Source organism: Myxine glutinosa, chromosome 9 (genome assembly GCF_964187855.1).
Source record: "Myxine glutinosa chromosome 9, kmMyxGlut1.1, whole genome shotgun sequence".
Taxonomy (NCBI): domain Eukaryota; kingdom Metazoa; phylum Chordata; class Myxini; order Myxiniformes; family Myxinidae; genus Myxine; species Myxine glutinosa.
In genome coordinates this window covers 43,301,305-43,320,974 of record NC_136269.1, presented here as the reverse complement: position 1 = coordinate 43,320,974, position 19,670 = coordinate 43,301,305, and the positions used below count along the sequence as shown (strand labels likewise).

Sequence of the window (19,670 nt, the reverse complement as noted above, 5' to 3'; positions counted from 1 at the left end):
TGTGGCTGCTGGGTGCATCATTTCCTGGGATCTCGGCTATGGCACTGATGAAGTGCACACTGTTTCCAGTAAGGTGGTACTCATTTTGCCAACCTCGGAAGGATGACAGGTTGAGTCAACTCACTCAGTGTCATTTCACGGCATGACAGGAGCTCAAATTCAAGACTCTAAATCTTAAGCTAGCCACCTTAACCGTTAAGCCAACAGAAGGCTTAGTAGTAGGATTAAATGATGCTTTTCGAAAAGAGGAGACCACTGTGTGTCCATATCTGGCCATATAAAAAATTCCTACCCTGTTCGGTGGTGCTTCGGCAGGACCTTGTGATGGAGTAGCGACGAGTACAAGATAAATTTTTAGCTTAATGGAAATGCTCACGACAGGTCGTTGATGTCCGTATGTTCTGCCAAGAGTATGAGCATTGACATGTAGTAACACACTCCATGACCAAGGGGTCTGGATAATGCAATGGGTACCAATTGTAGGAAGACTCTACTCTCTTTCTTTGTAAGACTGTAAGTAAGAGTTTGTAAGGAAGACTTTGTAAGACTTTCTTCTGTAAGAGTAAGACTCTTTCTTTGCTGATGACTCTACTCTCTGTCGCTCCATTCCTCATCCCTCAGATCAGCAATCTGCAGCCTCCTCACTCTCTGCAGACCTGGACAAAATCACAGACTGGGCAAACAAGTGGAACATGTCTTTCAATCCTGACAAATCTCACACTCTCACGATGTCTCTCCAAAAAGACCGACTGGACAACCCTCCCATCCACTTTCTGAATAATCCTCTCCAAGAAGTTCTGTCACTCAAGCTTTTGGGTCTCACTATCTGCCATGATCTTTCCTGGGAAAAAAACCACATTTCAAATCTGGCCTCCAAAGCCAGTCGCCGACTGGGCATCCTCCGTCGTGCGAAGTCCTTCCTTGGCACACCTGAGCTCCTCACCACATACAAGGCTTTCATCCGCAGCTCAATGGAATACTGCTCTCCCCTCTGGGCTGGTGCTCCTGCCTCACACCTAGCTCGTCTTCACGCTGTTGAAACCAAAGCGTTCAGAATCATTGGAATCTCCCGCGATGAAGTAACTCCAAGGGCCTTTCACTCACTCACCGCAGGCAGGTTGGTGGTCTTTCCGTCTTCTACCGAGACTCCTCTCTGGCCTTGCCCCCCCCCCCCCAGCTCTCTCTGGGCTCTGTCCCCCAAATATTCCTACAGGTCGCACAAGATCTGCCTGCAACCCTCTTATGGTTAAACTGCCAAAATCAAGACTCTCTGCTCACCTTCACTCCTCTTTTCTCCTGCCCCTGGAACAAACTCCCTCACTCTCTTCAATCCCACTCCACCCTCCAGGTCTTTAAAACAGCTGTTCACCACCATCTCTTATCTTCCCCCATCCAAAACCTTGATCTTTTCTACCCCTGCTAATTCACCCCAAATCCACTTTTTTGAAATACCAACTTCTGTCCTGGAAGTCCTTGGTGTCCTTGTGTTTTGTACTTCTCCCATCCCCCCCCCTTCCCACGCCTCCTCCCCCCAAGCTCTCTCCCTCCCACACATCTCCCTGCCCTCAAATGTTATGTTTGTGTGCTTCCCCTTCTTTCCCCATCTTGTCTTCCACTCCCTCTTTTTATATATCTTGTTTGTCTGGTTGATTTGTTTGTGAAATAAATGTTAGCTCCTTCACGAGCCTCGATTCAGCATACAAAAAAGACTGGGATAAATACCACTGATGTTATTAGGTAGAGAGAAAAATAAACCAGGGCTTTCCGAATTTGAGCAACATATCACCCGTAGAAATTTAAGAGCAATTATGAACTTGGTAAAGTAAACCCATTCGTGTTGGTGCAAAATTTTAATCCAGGGTTAAACAGTGATACCCATCAATCATGACAAAAAACACACACACACACACACACACACACACACACACACACACACACACACACACACACACACACACACACACACACACACACACACACACACACAGTACAGTATATATATATATATATATATATATATATATATATACTGTATATATTGTTACAGTTTTTAGAACTTTCACATCAAATTTAGTATTAAAATTCCTTATAAATAACCCCTGTGTACATTTCCCCCTTAATTGGCTGTTAATTGAAATGAGCACCTTAGCTAGTCCATGTACAAGCACGTAGCCAACCATAGAACCTCTCTATAGTTATTCCGTTATTTTGTGTTTTAGTTAAGGCCATGTGTCCCATAGTCGATCTTACGCTGCACCAAATCAAATAAGATAGATCTCCCCATTTCAATTGCTCAAAGCCTCCATTACCAACTGCATTCGCCTACATTACCAACTGCATTCGCCTACATTACCAACTGCATTCGCCTACATTACCAACTGCATTCACCCTCCATTGCCCACGTGCTCCAACTCGGAGAAGAAGGGCGTTGCCCGCCCATCGTCATCAGAAGGTGGAGCCAAGAAAGCCCTTGCCGACCAACCAAGAATGAGTGGGTTTGGCTTGAGAGGGCGGAGAAAGAAAGATCGAGCAGGTTCGTGAAGGTTCCAGGGCGTGGCTATATAACCCGTTACGGGAAGCCCCCACCGCCAGATGAGTGAGGGAGCACGACTTGAGAGAGTTTTGAGGGAGGTGCGCTGGACCAGAGGCAGATTCTGTGGAGTGTTGAGAGAGCTTCGGAGACGCAGGAGGCGGAGGACGAATAAGAAAGCTGCCGGTGTGAAGCCGAATACGTGGAGCTGCCGCCGGCTCCTCGCTGCCAGCCCGGAGCGGAGCTGTTTGTCGGGTTTCGCCTCGACCCCAAAAGCGTGGACCGGAGCGCGAGCTTGGAGCCGGACCTCGACGTCTACCATCTGCCTGGACTCTTCTCCCCCTGCCATCTTTACCATTGCCATTCCATCCTTTCGTGTAAGTGTGTTTGTTCTGTCTGGGGTGTTTGATAAGTTAAGCCTGTATAAGCTTGCCCTGTGTCTGCTTCTTCTTCTTCCCTTGTACATGCCCTTCTTTTGTTTCCTCTTCGGGTTTTTTTGTACATAATTAATAAATATTTGTTCTTCCTACCTTTTGGTTTCTTCTTTCTCATCCGATCGCTTTCGTCCCTTCTTCCAATTGATATACTTGGCACGATTCGGCCAACGCTCAGGATCGGGTTTAGTTCTCTGTTAATGGCTCGAACTCCGGGTTGCTAAAAACCGCTCGACAACTAGTCCATCTAAAACCGTGGTTCGAGCGGGAGTCCCTTCCCTGCTTCACGGTCAGGAGTGGCACTCAGGTCCTTGGGACTTTTCATTGACCAATTACCCTGGCTGCTCCCGACCGGAAGGAGCGTTGGGATTTCCAGGACTCACGTCGGTCAGTAACAGACAAGGGGCTAACCCCCCCTTGGTAAGGGGAAAGGGCCGACGTTGAGATCCGTAACAATATATATATATATATATATATATATATATATATATATATATATATATATATATATATATATATATATATATATATATATATATATATATAATAACCACCTTTAGAGGCCATTTTTCCCCGCAAAGCGGGGGTTGGCCTTTTTCGGGAACTGTGGTTGTTGTTGTTTTTCGGTCCCCTTTTTGAAGCAATGTTTTACGGCCGGATGCCCTTCCTGACGCCAACCCTTTTTGCCGCCTTTAACGACAAACAGGGAATTACCAGTGAACTGGTACTCAATTAGCCGACCTCGGAAGGATGACAGGCTGAGTCAACCCCCCTGGCGTTAATTCAGCAATCGACCGGGATTCGAACCCAGGATCCTTGGATCCTAAGCCGGCACCCTCGCCGCTAGCCCAACACCAGGGTGTGTGTGTGTATGTATATATATATATATATATATATATATATATATATATATATATATACACACACACACACACACACACACACACACACACACACACACACACACACACACACGCACACACACACACACACTGTACACACATACTGTTTAAACATAAGGGGCTGGCATTTTGTCAAGATAAAATATTGTGGAAAAAATCTTGTGTTTTGTATATGCCCAGGCATGTGATGCAGTCAGTGTAGACATTCTCAAGTGGGAAATAAAGAAAGAAGGCAATCGTTTTGATTATATTCTGATAGAATATAGAAAACTTTGGAAAATCAAAGTCTGAAGAAGAAGAGCCCAAAAACATTATCTTGTGTCTTTTGGTGTCAGAAATGCAGTAGCAAGACCATGTATGATTTCTGTACTTCCTTGTCTCAACTCAGCACTAAAATTACTCAGCACTAAAATTACAATTTGAGACACTGATGCATTTACCGAGCCAGCACTTTTAAGGGTGTCCGTGTACAGACAAACAACTAATACGACTATGGATGTAATCAAGAGGACGTTGATTGAGGTATGATAAATGTTGTGGGAAGCAAGGAGAAGCTGATGTTTCAGGCATTAACCCTTCGCTAGAGTAAAAAAAAAGAAAGAGCATTATCTGGCCCATCATTTTGCTCCAAAGAAGGGTTAAACTCCAAAACGTCAGCTTTTCCTTCCTTGCCATGTTGGTTAGCATACCTCAATCAATGTCCCGATAATTTCATCCATTGTTCCACCTGTCTGCCGATGCAGTTCAACACGAGTTCTTCATTCTACTAATACTACTACTTTAATGACCCAAATTATTCCCAATTTCTTGTGGCCAGAAAAAGTATTTGGCCCGTCTTTCACAAACTAGCTGGGTTCGGCCTGACATTTGACTGGAGGTGATAGGAAATTGGAATTTTGCTCGGTTGCCAGCGATAACTCACCTACTCTTCAAGAAACATACCGTGCGACATTTAACATCCATCGACTAATGACAGCAGAAGGGTCCCCCAGCTTAACGTCCTTCCGAGGGACTATGTTACAACGTCCAGCCTGTGAAGCACCAATCTGACAGTTTTAGTCGGGTCAGGAAACAAACGCAGACTAGACAGGTCAAAAGCAAGTGTGCTAGCTCTGCACCATCCTGCGGGACCCATAACACATACAAAAAAACGCCAGAGAATAGAAACAAATTTTGCTCCAAACAGAATTTTCCTCACTAGTACACCTGTTCACTACGGGAGCGGCAGGGGGTCATGTTGTTATCCTTACTATTATTGCCAATTGTTATTAGTCCCCTACCGGTGTACACCGGAGGGGACTATAGGTTTGCACGCCGTCCCTCGGTCTGTCAGGCTGTCAGTCCATCAGTCCGTCATGCAAAGAACAGTTTTCCGGACTTTTTTTTCTAAACTCTTTATGCTAATGATTTCAAACTTGGTACCTGGTTTCCTCATGATAAGTTACAGATCAGGTTTAAACTTCACGAAGTTTCGATCGTTTTTGACAAAGTTATGGCACTTTGTTTATTCTCGAGTTCTCCTCAAGCCGCACCGCGCGCCCTCAGCCTCGTCTAGCGAACGTCAAAAGCTTTCGGGAGGGGCGGAGCCAACCCGAGCAACATATATATATATATATATATATATATATATATATACACATCGATCATTGATCGTGAACCGGAAAATATAATAAATTACTGATATTTAGCGACTGGAAAGGTTCTTTATCAACAACTTATTTTCTCGTGCTTCTGCTGACCTGTCTGCAAGGTGTATAAATCGAAATCCCGAGTGCGAATCACAGGTGAGCCCGACCTGAGGTAATTAGCGATTGGGAACGATTCAGAACCTGTGGGTAAATAACCCTTGGGAATTTCCCCAACAGTTTTCCGGACAACAGACTGCCGGGAGGGGGCATGTATTGCAGCGCAATACTCAGAATGCTTGTTACTATTACTTATGTTACATCAGGACAATGAAAAAAATCAGATCGTGCCTCACCATTCTAAATTCCCAATAATAAAATGTACTTCCGTGAGGGTGTCGGGGAGAGGCAATATCGTAAGTCACAAAACCCCTTGGGAAGGGGGGATATTGTTTCATAATATCATTAGTATTATGCTATTATCATTGGTGTTGTTATTACCTCCGCCACCAAATGTGGATGGAGGTTTTGTTTTCAACCATGTATGTCTGTTTGTCTGTCTATCTGTTCTTGAACAAAATATCTCAAAGTTGTGGACGGTTTTGGACGAAATTTGGCAGAGATGTAGCGTATGTGACAAGGACGAAATGATTCGATTTTGGTGAAGATCCGAATTCGGATATGGCTACCAGAATTTTTAAAGTGATTCTTTACCATTGGGAGATCAGGCCAAAAACTATACATAGCAGGATATCACCAAAAGTTGTGGACGGATTTGGATGAAACCTGGGGGACTGGTTGGGTGTCTGACAAGGACGATTCGATTCGATTTTGGTGAAGATCTGAATATGGATTCGGATATGTGAATTATTTAATTTTTTAAGTTATTCTTCACCAATGGGAGATGGGGCCAAAAACGATACATAGCAGGATATCTCAAAAAGTTATGGATGGATTTGGATGAAACTTGTTGGACAGGTTGGGTGTCTGACAAGGAAGAATCGATTCAATTTTCGTGAAGATCCGGATCCAGATCCAGCTCGTATAATTTTTTAAGTGATTCTTCACCATTGAGTGATATGGCCAATCAGGTGGAGGTATGCTCTCCACTGAGTGCCATTCTCGTTAATTTTGTAATGAGAAGCGGCTTTGTAAAAACGCGATGAAAAACTCCTTGGAAGAACTCCACGGAAGCAGCAGGAAGGGTCGTGTTATTATTTATTAACCCTTGGGGGTATATAGACTACAGTAGATATACGATCAGGTACGTTCGTCGATGTGATAAGTATTGACTGATGTCCGGATTTTTTAAAATTTATTTAATTTTAGTGTTAAACAGCATTAGCAACTGTTTAAAAAGGTAATAATTCGTGTTTGTGGTTTATAATATTTTTTACTTCTGGTAGAGGATGCTCCCATGAAAACAGCACAATAATATATTTATAAACGTTAACACAGCATTTGTCCAAGGTGGAAAACCCCCTTGGGAGGTGGGATATTATTCGTATAAATATTGTTTTTCAATAACATAATATTATACTATTATCATTCGTTTTGTTATTAGAAGTTTCCTTGGAAAAACGCCACAATAAGGCGATCTTAACACGGATATACACCTCAACACGCAACCCCATTGGCGGGGAAAATCCCCTTGGGGAAGAGGGCAAATGAATTTGCTACAACCTTCATCATATGACCCTTAATCCTTTGTCAAGTTTGCTTGAGATTGGATAAGTAATGACCGAATATATCACTGTCAAAAATCGTCAGACGGACAGACAGACAGACAGACAGACACCAAATTGCATATTTTAGTATGATGATTGTGGGCATTTGTTAAATAAGTCATATATTTTTAGAAAATAGCAGAGATTATTTTTGAAAATATCCTTCAAAACATCAACCAGTCTAGTACATATGAAAGGTTGATTAGAACAGCCATCATCAATTCTCAGTATGTCCTTGTGGTCTCACTCGCCCATGTAGCCTTTGGAGGTAGAGTGGTAGGAGGCAAGCTCCACTTTATTGGAGAACTCAGGCCCCATTTCAAACAGCACCTTCTTGAACGAGTGGAAAGCACAACCATCTGCGTAAACATTGTCCTGGTAAACCTGCCAACAAAAGCTTCGTCACATTTTGCCAATAGATATGCGGTAAACACAATTCAATTCTGGAAAAGACAAAAGTTTGAATACCAATCAACATTTCAAAGACTGCCTATTTAACAATCCAATATCCAAATGCTCAAACACAAGCTGTAATTAATCTTGGAGTTGGTGTTGGCCAAAACATAATGAAGGATTCATTCAACAATCAAACTGCATTATATGCAGGTTAGCCTGGGCAGCACTGCTGATTAATGCCCTGAGCGTCCAAAACTTAATCAAGATGGTATGAGCTCTGTCAGGTGGGCACTGGTTCAGAAGCGAGGTTTAGCTAGGTAGTTTGAATGTGGGATCAAATGAGGGGGGGGGGGGGCTTGGGGAGGGTAGAGGGGTCGAGGTGGTAGAGATGGTGCAGAGAAGGAGGTTGAAGTGTTGTGTGTGTGCAGGAGACCAGATGGAAAGGAGACAGGGCGAGGAGGTTGTTTGGAGGATACAAGCTGTTGCATGTGGATAGGGATGGAAGGAGTAATGGCATGGGAATAATAGTATCAGAAGAGATCAGCAAGTCAGTGGTCAGAGCAAAAAGATCAGCAAGAAGGTGGTCTGAGAAAAAAGATCAGCAAGAAGGTGGTCAGAGTGACGGATGGATAGTTATGGCATGGGTGGTGATACAGAGGCAAATGGTGTGTTATGTCTATATATGGGTCACAAACAGGAAGGACTGGGGCAGAGAAGCAGGGATTCAGAGATGTATTAGAGAGGATGATGGGAATGGTTAAAATGTACGTGATGCTGTGCATTGTGGGGGTCTTTAACATGCATGTCAGAGTAGCGGAGCCAGGTGAAGAGGAATGTGGGGAAATTTGGTTGGGGAACACAGAATAAAGAGGATCAAGTGCTGGTGGAGCTAGTGACGTAGAATGGGATGGCTATAGCTGGTTCATCTATCTATAATTCCAGTAATCTCTGTACGTTTGTACGTCTGTACGTCTGTACGTTTGTCTGTGACCGCTGTTTCTCGACAACTACCGGTCCGATATACTTGAAACTTGCCAGGTATATTGCTGGGGACCCGAGGATGTGCCTTTTCAAGGTTTGAAATTAATCGGACAAGTACTTACCGAGCTATGGCGATTTAGCCGTTCGCCGTTCGCTTTGCCGTTGCGAATGGACCAAACCATTCATGTAAATAGAGGGGGGGGGGGTTCTGTGGTCGTTCGCTTTGGCTTTGCGAATGGACCAAACCATTCATGTAAATAGAGGGGGGGGTTCTGTGGTCGTTGCGAATGGACCAAACCATTCACATCGAATCATCGAATCACATCGAATGGACCAAACCGTTCGCTTTGGACCAAACCATTGCATGTAAATAGAGGGGGGGGGGTTCTGTGGTCGTTGCGAATGGACCAAACCATTTCATGTAAATAGAGGGGGGGGGGGGATATAATTTTAGATATATATATAGTACGGGCATTGGCAAGGAACGGGCACCCACGTACGGGCAATGCCCTAGTCTATCTATAATTCCAGTAATCTCTGTACGTTTGTACGTTTGTCTGTGACCGCTGTTTCTCGACAACTACCGGTCCGATATACTTGAAACTTGCCAGGTATATTGCTGGGGACCCGAGGATGTGCCTTTTCAAGGTTTTAAATTAATCGGACAAGTACTTACCGAGCTATGGCGATTTAGCCGTTCGCCGTTCGCTTTGGCGTTGCGAATGGACCAAACCATTCATGTAAATAGAGGGGGGGGGGGGGGGGGGTTCTGTGGTCGTTCGCTTTGGCTTTGCGAATGGACCAAACCATTCATGTAAATAGAGGGGGGGGGTTCTGTGGTCGTTCGCTTTGGCTTTGCGAATGGACCAAACCATTCATGTAAATAGAGGGGGGGGGTTCTGTGGTCGTTGCGAATGGACCAAACCATTCACATCGTATCATCGAATCACATCGAATGGACCAAACCGTTCGCTTTGGACCAAACCATTGCATGTAAATAGAGGGGGGGGTTCTGTGGTCGTTGCGAATGGACCAAACCATTTCATGTAAATAGAGGGGGGGGGGGGGGATATAATTTTAGATATATATATAGTACGGGCATTGGCAAGGAACGGGCACCCACGTACGGGCAATGCCCTAGTCTATCTATAATTCCAGTAATCTCTGTACGTTTGTACGTTTGTCTGTGACCGCTGTTTCTCGACAACTACCGGTCCGATATACTTGAAACTTGCCAGGTATATTGCTGGGGACCCGAGGATGTGCCTTTTCAAGGTTTTAAATTAATCGGACAAGTACTTACCGAGCTATGGCGATTTAGCCGTTCGCCGTTCGCTTTGGCGTTGCGAATGGACCAAACCATTCATGTAAATAGAGGGGGGGGGGGGGGGGGGTTCTGTGGTCGTTCGCTTTGGCTTTGCGAATGGACCAAACCATTCATGTAAATAGAGGGGGGGGGGTTCTGTGGTCGTTCGCTTTGGCTTTGCGAATGGACCAAACCATTCATGTAAATAGAGGGGGGGGGGGGGGGGGGGTTCTGTGGTCGTTGCGAATGGACCAAACCATTCACATCGAATCATCGAATCACATCGAATGGACCAAACCGTTCGCTTTGGACCAAACCATTGCATGTAAATAGAGGGGGGGGTTATGTGGTCGTTGCGAATGGACCAAACCATTCATGTAAATAGAGGGGGGGGGGGGGGGGTTCTGTGGTCGTTACTGCCACGTGGTTTCAAAGTTTTTTTTTGTTGTTGTTGTTTGCACGCATGTTTTTTTGCACCCACGTACGGGCACGCCCTAGGATGTTTACACACACACACCCCTACACAAATTTTTTTTTTTTTTTTTTTTTGGCAAGGAACGGGCACCCACGTACGGGCACGTCCTAGCTTATATATAGTACGGGCATGCCCTAGTCTATCTATAATTCCAGTAATCTCTGTGTGTATGTTTGTATGTTTGTATGTCTGTATGTCTGTGACCGCTGTTTCTCGACAACCACGGGTCCGATATACTTTAAACTTGCCAGGTATATTGCTGGGGACCCGAGGATGTGCCTTTTCAAGGTTTCATATTAATCGGACAAGTAGTTACCGAGCTATGTCCAAAAAACGATTCAACCAATCAGAGAGCAGCGAGCTATCACGTGTGCCGAACGTGCCGAACAGACTCTGCCTCGGACGGCACATTTGAGAGCGTATTCATTTATTTCACGTTGGCAAACTATGTTGGCGTTAAACTATGTTTTAAAACTAATTAAAACTAATTTGCGATTCTTTCGCTTTCCTGCACGTTTGTGCACGCAATGGCGATTTCTTTACCAAACTCCGCAAGCCGTTCGCTTTGGACCAAACCATTTCATGTAAATAGAGGGGGGGGATTGTCACCGTACTCGCAAGCCGTTCGCTTTGGACCAAACCATTTCATGTAAATAGAGGGGGGGGGATTGTCACCGTACTCGCAAGCCGTTCGCTTTGGACCAAACCATTTCATGTAAATAGAGGGGGGGGATATAATTTTAGATATATATATAGTACGGGCATGCCCTAGTTCTTTCAAAAGCAGGAAAGCCACAAGATTACATCCATGAGTGGACAGCATGGAACAGAATTGAATTTGGTGGTGGTAATGAAGCGACAGTTGTGGACGGTTAAGGACTGCAAGGTAGTGGTGGGAGAGCATGTTACCACCCAGCACAAGCCTGTGGTGTTTATGGTATGGATGAAGAAAAGGAAGGGTGTTAAGAGCAGGGGTAGGAAGGTGATTAGGTGGGGGAAGTTTTGGGGAAACGTTCACCATAGAGTTCGGAAACATTCGCTGTGAGGTATGAGCAACTAGTATGAGCAACTTAGAGGCGAAGCAGAAGGTTTGGAGGAGCAGTGGAAGAAGTACGGAGAGGCGTTTCGGGGAATTGCATAAGTTTTGTGTGGAAGGACATCAGGAAAGGGTGCATCGTCGAGGGATAGAAACCAGGTATGGTGGGCAGAGGAAGTATGGAAGGCATTTGGTTGGAAAGAAGGAGGTCTGGAAGAGGATAGAGACGATCAAGGATAGAGCGAGTCATCCGGATGCGAGTTTGCTGCACCTGTATGGGCAGGAGAAAGCAACAAGGAGAGCTGTGGATAAGGCGAGAAATTATACGGAAGAAGAGGTGTATAAGAACGTGGAAGAGAATGTTTGGAGGAAGATTATCTATAAATTGGCTCTTCATAGGCATGAGGTTAGCAAAGGCATGAAGGGGAGTGTGGAGGGGGGCGGTGATTAAGGATGGCGGCGAGAGGCTGCTGACAGAGAGGGTGCAGTATTGAAGGTGGGGAGGATATTTCAAAGAGCTGTGGAACCAGGAAGGACGTAACAGCGAGCTCGAACTTCAGAATTATGTGGAGGGGAAAGTGGAGTTTATGGAGGTCATGGATGAGGAAGTGCGGACGGCATTGAAGAGGATGAAGAATGGAAGAGCGCAAGGCATTCATGAGGTGTGTACAGAGATGATAATTGCAGCGAGATAAGTCGGGAGAATTGCAGCGGGAGAATTGCAGCGGGAAAATAAGTTGGAGGAACAAGGTGAAATGGCTTTGGGATTTGTGGACCTGGAGAAGGCATATGACACTGTCCCGAAAGAGTCAGTTGGATGAAGAGGCTGTTCAATGCACGTATGAGAGAGGGTTAAATTCTGGAGGATTGGAGGACAGGGTTAATTGTGCCGATATGGAAAGGGAAGGGCAATGTTCAATAACCAGGGAAGTACAAAGGCATTACGCTCCGAAGTTATGTCATGAAGGTGCTGGAGAGGATTCTGGATGGGGGGGGGGGGGGGGGGGGGAGGAAGAATGTAGAGATGGAGATCAGAGAAGAGCAGCAGGAGTTTAGAAAGGGTGGGGGAACCACAAATGGGATGTTCGCGCTGAGACAGCTGGTGGAAAATAAGTTGGAGGAACAAGGTGAAATGGCATTGGGATTTGTGGACCTGGAGTAGGCCTAAGACACTGTCCCGAAAGAGATGGTGATAGCAACACTAAGATGGATGGGAGTGCCAGAAGCAGAAGTTAGGTTGTTGGAAGGGATGTACAAGGGAACAAAGGGAAGAGTTTTGGTTGGTCCTGGGATGTCGGAGGAGTTCAGTGTGAACATCGGTTTGAGGCAGGGAAGCTCTCAGCCCACTCATGTTTATCATGGTGATGGAGCTGGTAACCAGGAAGATGAACATGAGGGGTAGTATGGGGAGGATGTTGTATGTGGATGATCTGCCTGCTGTGGTGGAGATTGGGCAAGAGATGCAGGAAATACTGGGGGAGTGGAAGGAGGCATTTGGGAAACATGGGCTGAAGATGAGTATGGAGAAGACTGAGGTGATGTGGGTTGGACAGCAGAGAAAATAAATGAATATCAGGTTAGAGGGGAAGGAGATCAAACAGGGAAATAGGTTTGAATATCTGGGTGGAACAGTGCCCGGGGATGGAAAGTCCGAGGCAGAGGAGCGAAGGAGGATTCAGGTGTGTGCTAATGCGTGGAGAAGGAAGTAATGGCAGACAGAGACATATCAAGGAGATTGAAAGGGAAGGTTCTGATGTTGTGTGTAATGCCAGACTACCTTTAGGGTCTGGAGACGATGACACTGACAGATAGACAACAAAGGCTGCAGGTTTGCGAGTTTTAGTTTATAATGCAGTGCCTGGTGCCAGCTTAGTGGTTAGGGCGCCGGCTTGGGATCCTAGGATCCTGGGATTGAATCCAGGTCAACAACAACAACATGCATTTTAAAGGCCATTTTCCCTGCTAGAGCAGGGGTTAGCCTTGCGGTCCCCATGACAATCTTCTCCATTTTGCCCTATTTTCTGCATCTCTCCTTGTTAACCCTCTTGCCCGCATTTCTTCTTCCACCATCTTTAGCCAAGTCTTTCTCGGTCTTCCCCGTCCTCTACTTCCTTCTACATTCATTTCCATCACTCTTCTCAACCAGTCACTTTCATCCTTCCTCAACACATGACCAAACCATCTCAACCTGTTCCTCTTCACAGCATCAATCACAGGCTCTATTCCCATCATCTTTCGCAATTCATCATTTGTCTTCCTCTCTCTCAACGATACTCCGCACATCCGTCGAACCATTCGCATTTCCACCCTTTCCAACCTTCGTTGCTGCTCTACGTTCATTACCCATGTCTCGCTCCCATAAATCATAACACTTCTCACACATGCAGCATACACCTTTCCCTTCAGCTTCAACGACACTCCCCTCATCATCAGCACGCCACTCAGTTCCCGAAACTTCTTCCATGCACATCTCACTCGAGCAACCGTTGCCGAGTCTGATCCACCTTCTCCATTCAGCATGTCTCCGAGGTAGCAAAATGTTTTCACACCTTCCAGCTTCACGCCGTCTCCAAGATCCAACTCAACATCTCCTCCATCTGCAGCTCCCTCTGTGCACACCTTACACTTGAATGTAGCTGCCACACTGGTTAATGACCCTCTCAGCCCACTACATTTTTGATGAACCCACTCAGCGCACATTGTACATTGAATGGAGTTCACTCCGACACCCTTCCTACACACAGCACAGGGCCACTTCCCAGTTCTTTCCACCTCACCACATGCTTTACCACTTGCCATCACCTTCGTCTTTCCGATATTCACCTTCAGACCTTTTGTCTCCATACATTCCTTCCACGTGTTCATCTTTTCCTTCAGTCCATCCATACTTTCCGCAATCAACACCAGATCATCTGCATACAACAACTCCCATGGTAAACCCTCCTTTACGTTCTGAGCCAGCACCTCTATCACAGCTACAAATAGTAGTGGACTTAGTACCGACCCCTGATGCACTCCCACCTTCACCTCAAACTCACCACTGTTCCCGTCCTTCGTCCTTACAGCTGTGCGCGCTCTTTTGTACATTGCCATCACTACTCTGATCAACCATTCCTCCACTCCTAACTTCCTCAATGCCCATGTCAATACTTTGCATGGTACCCTATCGAATGCTTTCTCCAGATCAACAAACCCAAGAAACAACTTCTTCCTCTTCTCCATGTACTTCTCCTGCAACTGCCTCACAATGAAAAGCGCGTCTGTCGTTCGTCTTCCTGGCATGAATCCAGCTGCATTTCGTCGATCTTCACTTTCTTCCTTATCCTCCTCTCCAACACCCTTTCCAATACCTTCATTCCATGCTCCAATAACTTTATCGCTCGGTACGAGCCACACTCCAGAGGGTCACCTTTCCCCTTGTATAGAGGGACGAGGGTACTCAGTTCCCAATCCACTGGAATGCGGCCTTCTTTCACCACCAGATTGCAGATCTCTGTCATTCTCTTCACACCCCAACTTCCTGCTGCCTTCAACATATCTCCCACAACTTCCGTCGGCCCTCCCGCTTTTCTACCCTTCATTGCTTTTATTGCTTCCTCAACTTCCTTCTCAGTTATCTTCTCTGCCGGTCCTAAAACTGGGTTACTCTCTATGTTGCCATCCCATTCATTCTCTGTATTCAACAGCATTTCCATATATCTTTTCCATCTTCCTTTAATTCCATCTGGGTCGACAACGATTTGTCCCACTTCATCCTTCAAGCAACTCACCCCCATCACATCACACCTCTCTTTCGCTATCTGCTTTGCAATCCTGAATACCGCTCTCTGACCCTCTTCCGAATCCAAGCGTTCTCCGAACATTTTCCTACATGCCTCCTGCGCCTTTGCTACCTCCTTCTTTGCAGCCTTCCTGGCTGCCTTATAACTTTCATGCTCTGCTGTTTCTGCTCCCGTACCCTTCGCCTTCTGCCACTCCTTGAACTTCTTCCTCTTCTCGTCAATCCTCTTTCCAACTTCATCATCCCACCACCATGTTTCCGAGTGCCTCGGTGGTCCTTTTGTCCATCCACATACCTCACCAACGGCTCCCAACAGACTAGCTTTCATTGACATCCAACCACTTTCAAGCTCAACCACATCATCCTCGACCCTACTCAGCCTCTCTTTTAATGACTCCCTTACTGTCACCTCTTTCAACCTCCACACCTTCATTCTCGGTTGGTACTTCACCCACCGAGCTCTCCTCGCACCTTTCACCCTTTCGTCGCAGACAACCAAGTGGTGCTGTGAAACAGCCTCCTCCCCCGGGATCACATTTGTGTCCCGGAGGTGCCCCCTATCTCGCCCACACACCAGCAGGTAGTCAACGGTTGTCGTCGACCCACCTGACGTGTATGTAACAAGCTTATTATCCTCTTTCTGGAACTGAGTATTACAAATCAACAAATCAGCTCCATCAGCAAACTCCAAAATCCTTTCACCTTCTCCATTTCTCACACCATATCCGTAACCCCCATGAACTCCCTCAAAACAATCAATACTCCTTCCCACATGTCCATTTAGGTCTCCTCCTACCACAACAACTTCCTCATCTTTCACGTTTTCCATCAGCTTCTCTAACGCACACCAGAACTTGTCCTTTTCCTCATCGCTTCGACCAACCTGCGGAGCATATCCCGAGATGACGTTCACCAAGAGCTTTCCAATCATCATTTTCACCATCATCAACCTATCACTCACTCTAGTCACACTCACCACAGTCTACAAACTCCTCAGAAAACAGGACACCAACACCATTCACGCCCTCCGGGCACCCTTGCCACACAAACTTGTATTTCTGTCCCTGCCTACCCTTCACCATTCTCACACCACTTCCCTTCCATCTCGTCTCTTGCACACAACATATGTCTACTCTTCTTCTGACCAATACTTCCACCACTTCTCCTGATCTCCCTGTCATTGTCCCTACATTCCATGTCCCAAACCTCAGAAACCGATCTCCACTTCAGGCTGTACCCTGCCCATATGTAGTTGTAATTGTCATGGTTCCCTTCTTGAGGCAATGTTTTTATGGCCGGATGCCCTTCCTGACGCCAACCCTCTTAGTCGTCTTTTACGACACGCAGGGATACGGTGTACCTATTCTTATCTAGGGTACACACCGGGAAACGTTTAAAACATGGAAATTCTGGGGGGGGGGGGGGGGGGGGGGGTGGTGTCAAGGGAAAGATAAAATGAAAATAAACCCCTTCAGCCGGCACTTAGCTTGGCGTCCCAAAGAGTACTTTCAGGAGCTTGGCGGCTGTTGAAACTGGGGTAGCCACTCATGCGGGAAGTGGTCCAAAATGGACTGGGAATCCTCCGTCACCGCGCGTCGAAGACACAACAAGCGTGAGGCGAGCAGATTAGACGGCCTCCTTTCGATTCTCTACCGTCAAGTCCAAATGCGGCCTTCAGCTTCCAAGAGCCCAGCAGTTGTCCAAAACCTCGTGTCTGTCCCCCAACAAAACCTCTGTCCCCCAACGTCTGATCAGGGTAAACGTCGTAATCACAGCACATACGATGCTGCATGACACCTCATTAAAGAGTTTGATGAGTGATGAGTTTAGTGATTTTGTTGTTGTTATTGACGATCAAAATTAAACGAAGGTAAACAGCAAGACAACAACTATCACTATCAGGTTCTGTTGCTATGAAGCTTTTTTTGAATCCAGGTCGATCGCTGAATTAACGCCAGGGGGGTTGACTCAGCCTGTCATCCCTCCGAGGTCGGCAAATTGAGTACCAGCTCACTGGTAATTCCCTGTGTGTCGCAAGAGGAGACCAACATGGTTGGCGACAGGAAGGGCATCCGGCCATAAAACATTGCTTCAAAAAGGGGACCACGGTGCCCAAAAAAGGCCAACCCCCGTGGAGTGGGGAAAAATGGCCTCGAAAGGCGGTTCCAGTTTCTAATGCAGTGCTATAAAGTTTTGGGTATCAACGTTTGATTTCACGCAGAATGGCCTCTGACTTTAAGATCGAAAACGGCTTGGTCAATTTTCCTCAAATTTTGCATACATGCTCGTGGTACTCATGGTTAAGTCATGAGCACAAAATATATTTGGCAGCAACCCTCCTCCCCTCCCCTGAGGATGGAGAGATGACACCAAAGTTATAGGGTGTATATTAATATTTGTGTGCCTTTGTGGCTACCTTTTTATATTATTTAAACTATCACTTTTTGCTCAACAGTCTCTTTTACTCTGGATTGTGATTTTAACTTTCTATCCTTGGTTCGTGTCATCTGTTTTTCTCTTTGGTCGTGGATACTTTTGATCTGAATATAGATCACCTGGCTGATGAAAGTCACCTCTCCCTTTCACCTGAAGTCTCTTGAGCTCTTTGTACCAAGTAATCAACACGTCTATGCAATCAATGAGGCATGCATGACGACCATGGCGCATCTTGATAAGACCGATTGGATAAAGTAGCAGTCCAATAGTGTGCTTTCCATCAAATCTTCTATTCAAACAGTTGGTGAAAAAGTGACAGAGAAAAAGTACATCAGGAGATCAATGTATCCTATCGGGCACTAGCAAAGCCATGTCTCCCAATGTGTCTGTGTCCTGCACAAGTTGTACGATGAACCTCCGATCAATGTAAAAGTAAAAAAATTAAATAAACAACACACAAAACAGTTTGGATTGGATCATTGATGGACTTTACATGGGACTGAGGAGCACACCAACATGTTGTTCACAAATACTAAATGATGTCAAAGAGATGCAATTTCAAAGCAATCTTCAATTACCGAGTGCAATTTTCCAGAATGGAGCTTGCCATTTGAGCTTGCCTGCAATGGCTTGGCGAGGAATTAGGGATAAGTAGACTTAGAGCTAAGACAGGCATTTGGATGTTATCACACGGATGGCATCAGGTGTGTCCAGCATTTCCATTTCATCTCGATTTTATATTGCTTCTCAATTCTTCTAACACTGAATACACGGTTCGATCAAATGTTGAGTTTCAATTCATTTAACTGTACAAGTGAAAAATGGTTGACATGAAAAGCAGACTTGCGTAATTATACAGCTGTGGTAATGATACAGCAATTAAATTGGGCCAGAGGTGTCACCATCCTTTGAGCAGGCTAGTGAGCTCAAATATATTGTGGCATACTGGCTTTTATCACAAGTTTTTTTGTATACAAGATCGAAGCTCATGCAAGAGCTAACATTAATCACAAAAAAACAAAACGGACACACAAAACATATAATAAAGGGAGCGGGAGACAAGATGGGGGGAGAGAGAGGGAGGCACACAAGTACAACAGCAGAGAACAGGGACATCGGGAGATCTGTGGGAGGGAGAGGGCTTGGGGGGAGGAGGCATGGGAAGGGCGTGGGGTGGAGGGGGGGGGGGGGAGTGGGAGTGTTATAATACACATGGTCACTCCTAGGACTTCCAGGAAGGAAGTTGGTATTTCAGAAAAGTGGATCTGGGGTGAATTAACGGGGGAAGAAAGATCAAGGTTTTGGATGGGGGAAGATAAGGTGGTGAACAGCTGTTTTAAAGACCTGGAGGGAGGAGTGGGATTGAAGAGAGTGAGGGAGTTTGTTCCAGAGGCAGGAGAAAAGCGGAAAAAAAGAGTGAAGGTGAGCAGAGTCTTGAATTTGGCAATTTCACCAAAAGAGGGTTGCTGGTAGATCTTGTGCGACCTGTAGGAATATTTTGGGGACAGAGCTGGGGGAGCTAGAAGGAGAGGAGTCGGCAGAAGGCAGAAAGACCACCAATCTGCCTGCAGTGAGCAAGTGAGAGGCCCTCAGAGTTAGCTTCATCGCAGGAGATTCCAATGATTCTGAAAGCTTTGATTTCAACAGCGTGAAGCCGAGCTAGGTGTGAGGCAGGAGCACCAGCCCAGAGGGGAGAGCAGTATTCCATTGAGATGTGGATGAAAGCCTTGTATGTGGTGAGGATCTCAGGTGTGCCAATGAAGGGCTCACGCATGATGGAGGATGCCCAGTCGGCAATTGGCTTTAGAGGCCAGCCTGGAAATGTGATTTTCCCAGGAAAGATCATGGAAGACAGTAAGACCCAAAAGCTTGAGTGACAGAACTTCTTGGAGAGGAATGTTGAGAGAGTAGATGGGAGGGTTGTCCAGACGGTCTTTTCGGAGAGATATAGGGAGAGTGTGAGATTTGTCAGGATTGGAAGACATGGTCCACTTGTTTGACCAGTCTGTGATTTTGTGCAGGTCTGCAGAGAGTGAGGAGG

At 45.9% G+C, this 19,670-nt stretch overlaps 1 protein-coding gene across 1 annotated transcript in view; it reads right to left on the bottom strand.

Annotated features, from left to right (window-relative positions):
• LOC137414836 (alanine aminotransferase 1-like) overlaps nt 1–19,670 on the bottom strand; it is a 112,855-nt gene that overhangs the window by 23,178 nt on the left and 70,007 nt on the right. Inside the window, 1 exon segment of the mRNA XM_068100367.2 lies at nt 7,466–7,602. Within this exon segment, the coding sequence (XP_067956468.2) occupies nt 7,466–7,602 (137 nt within the window).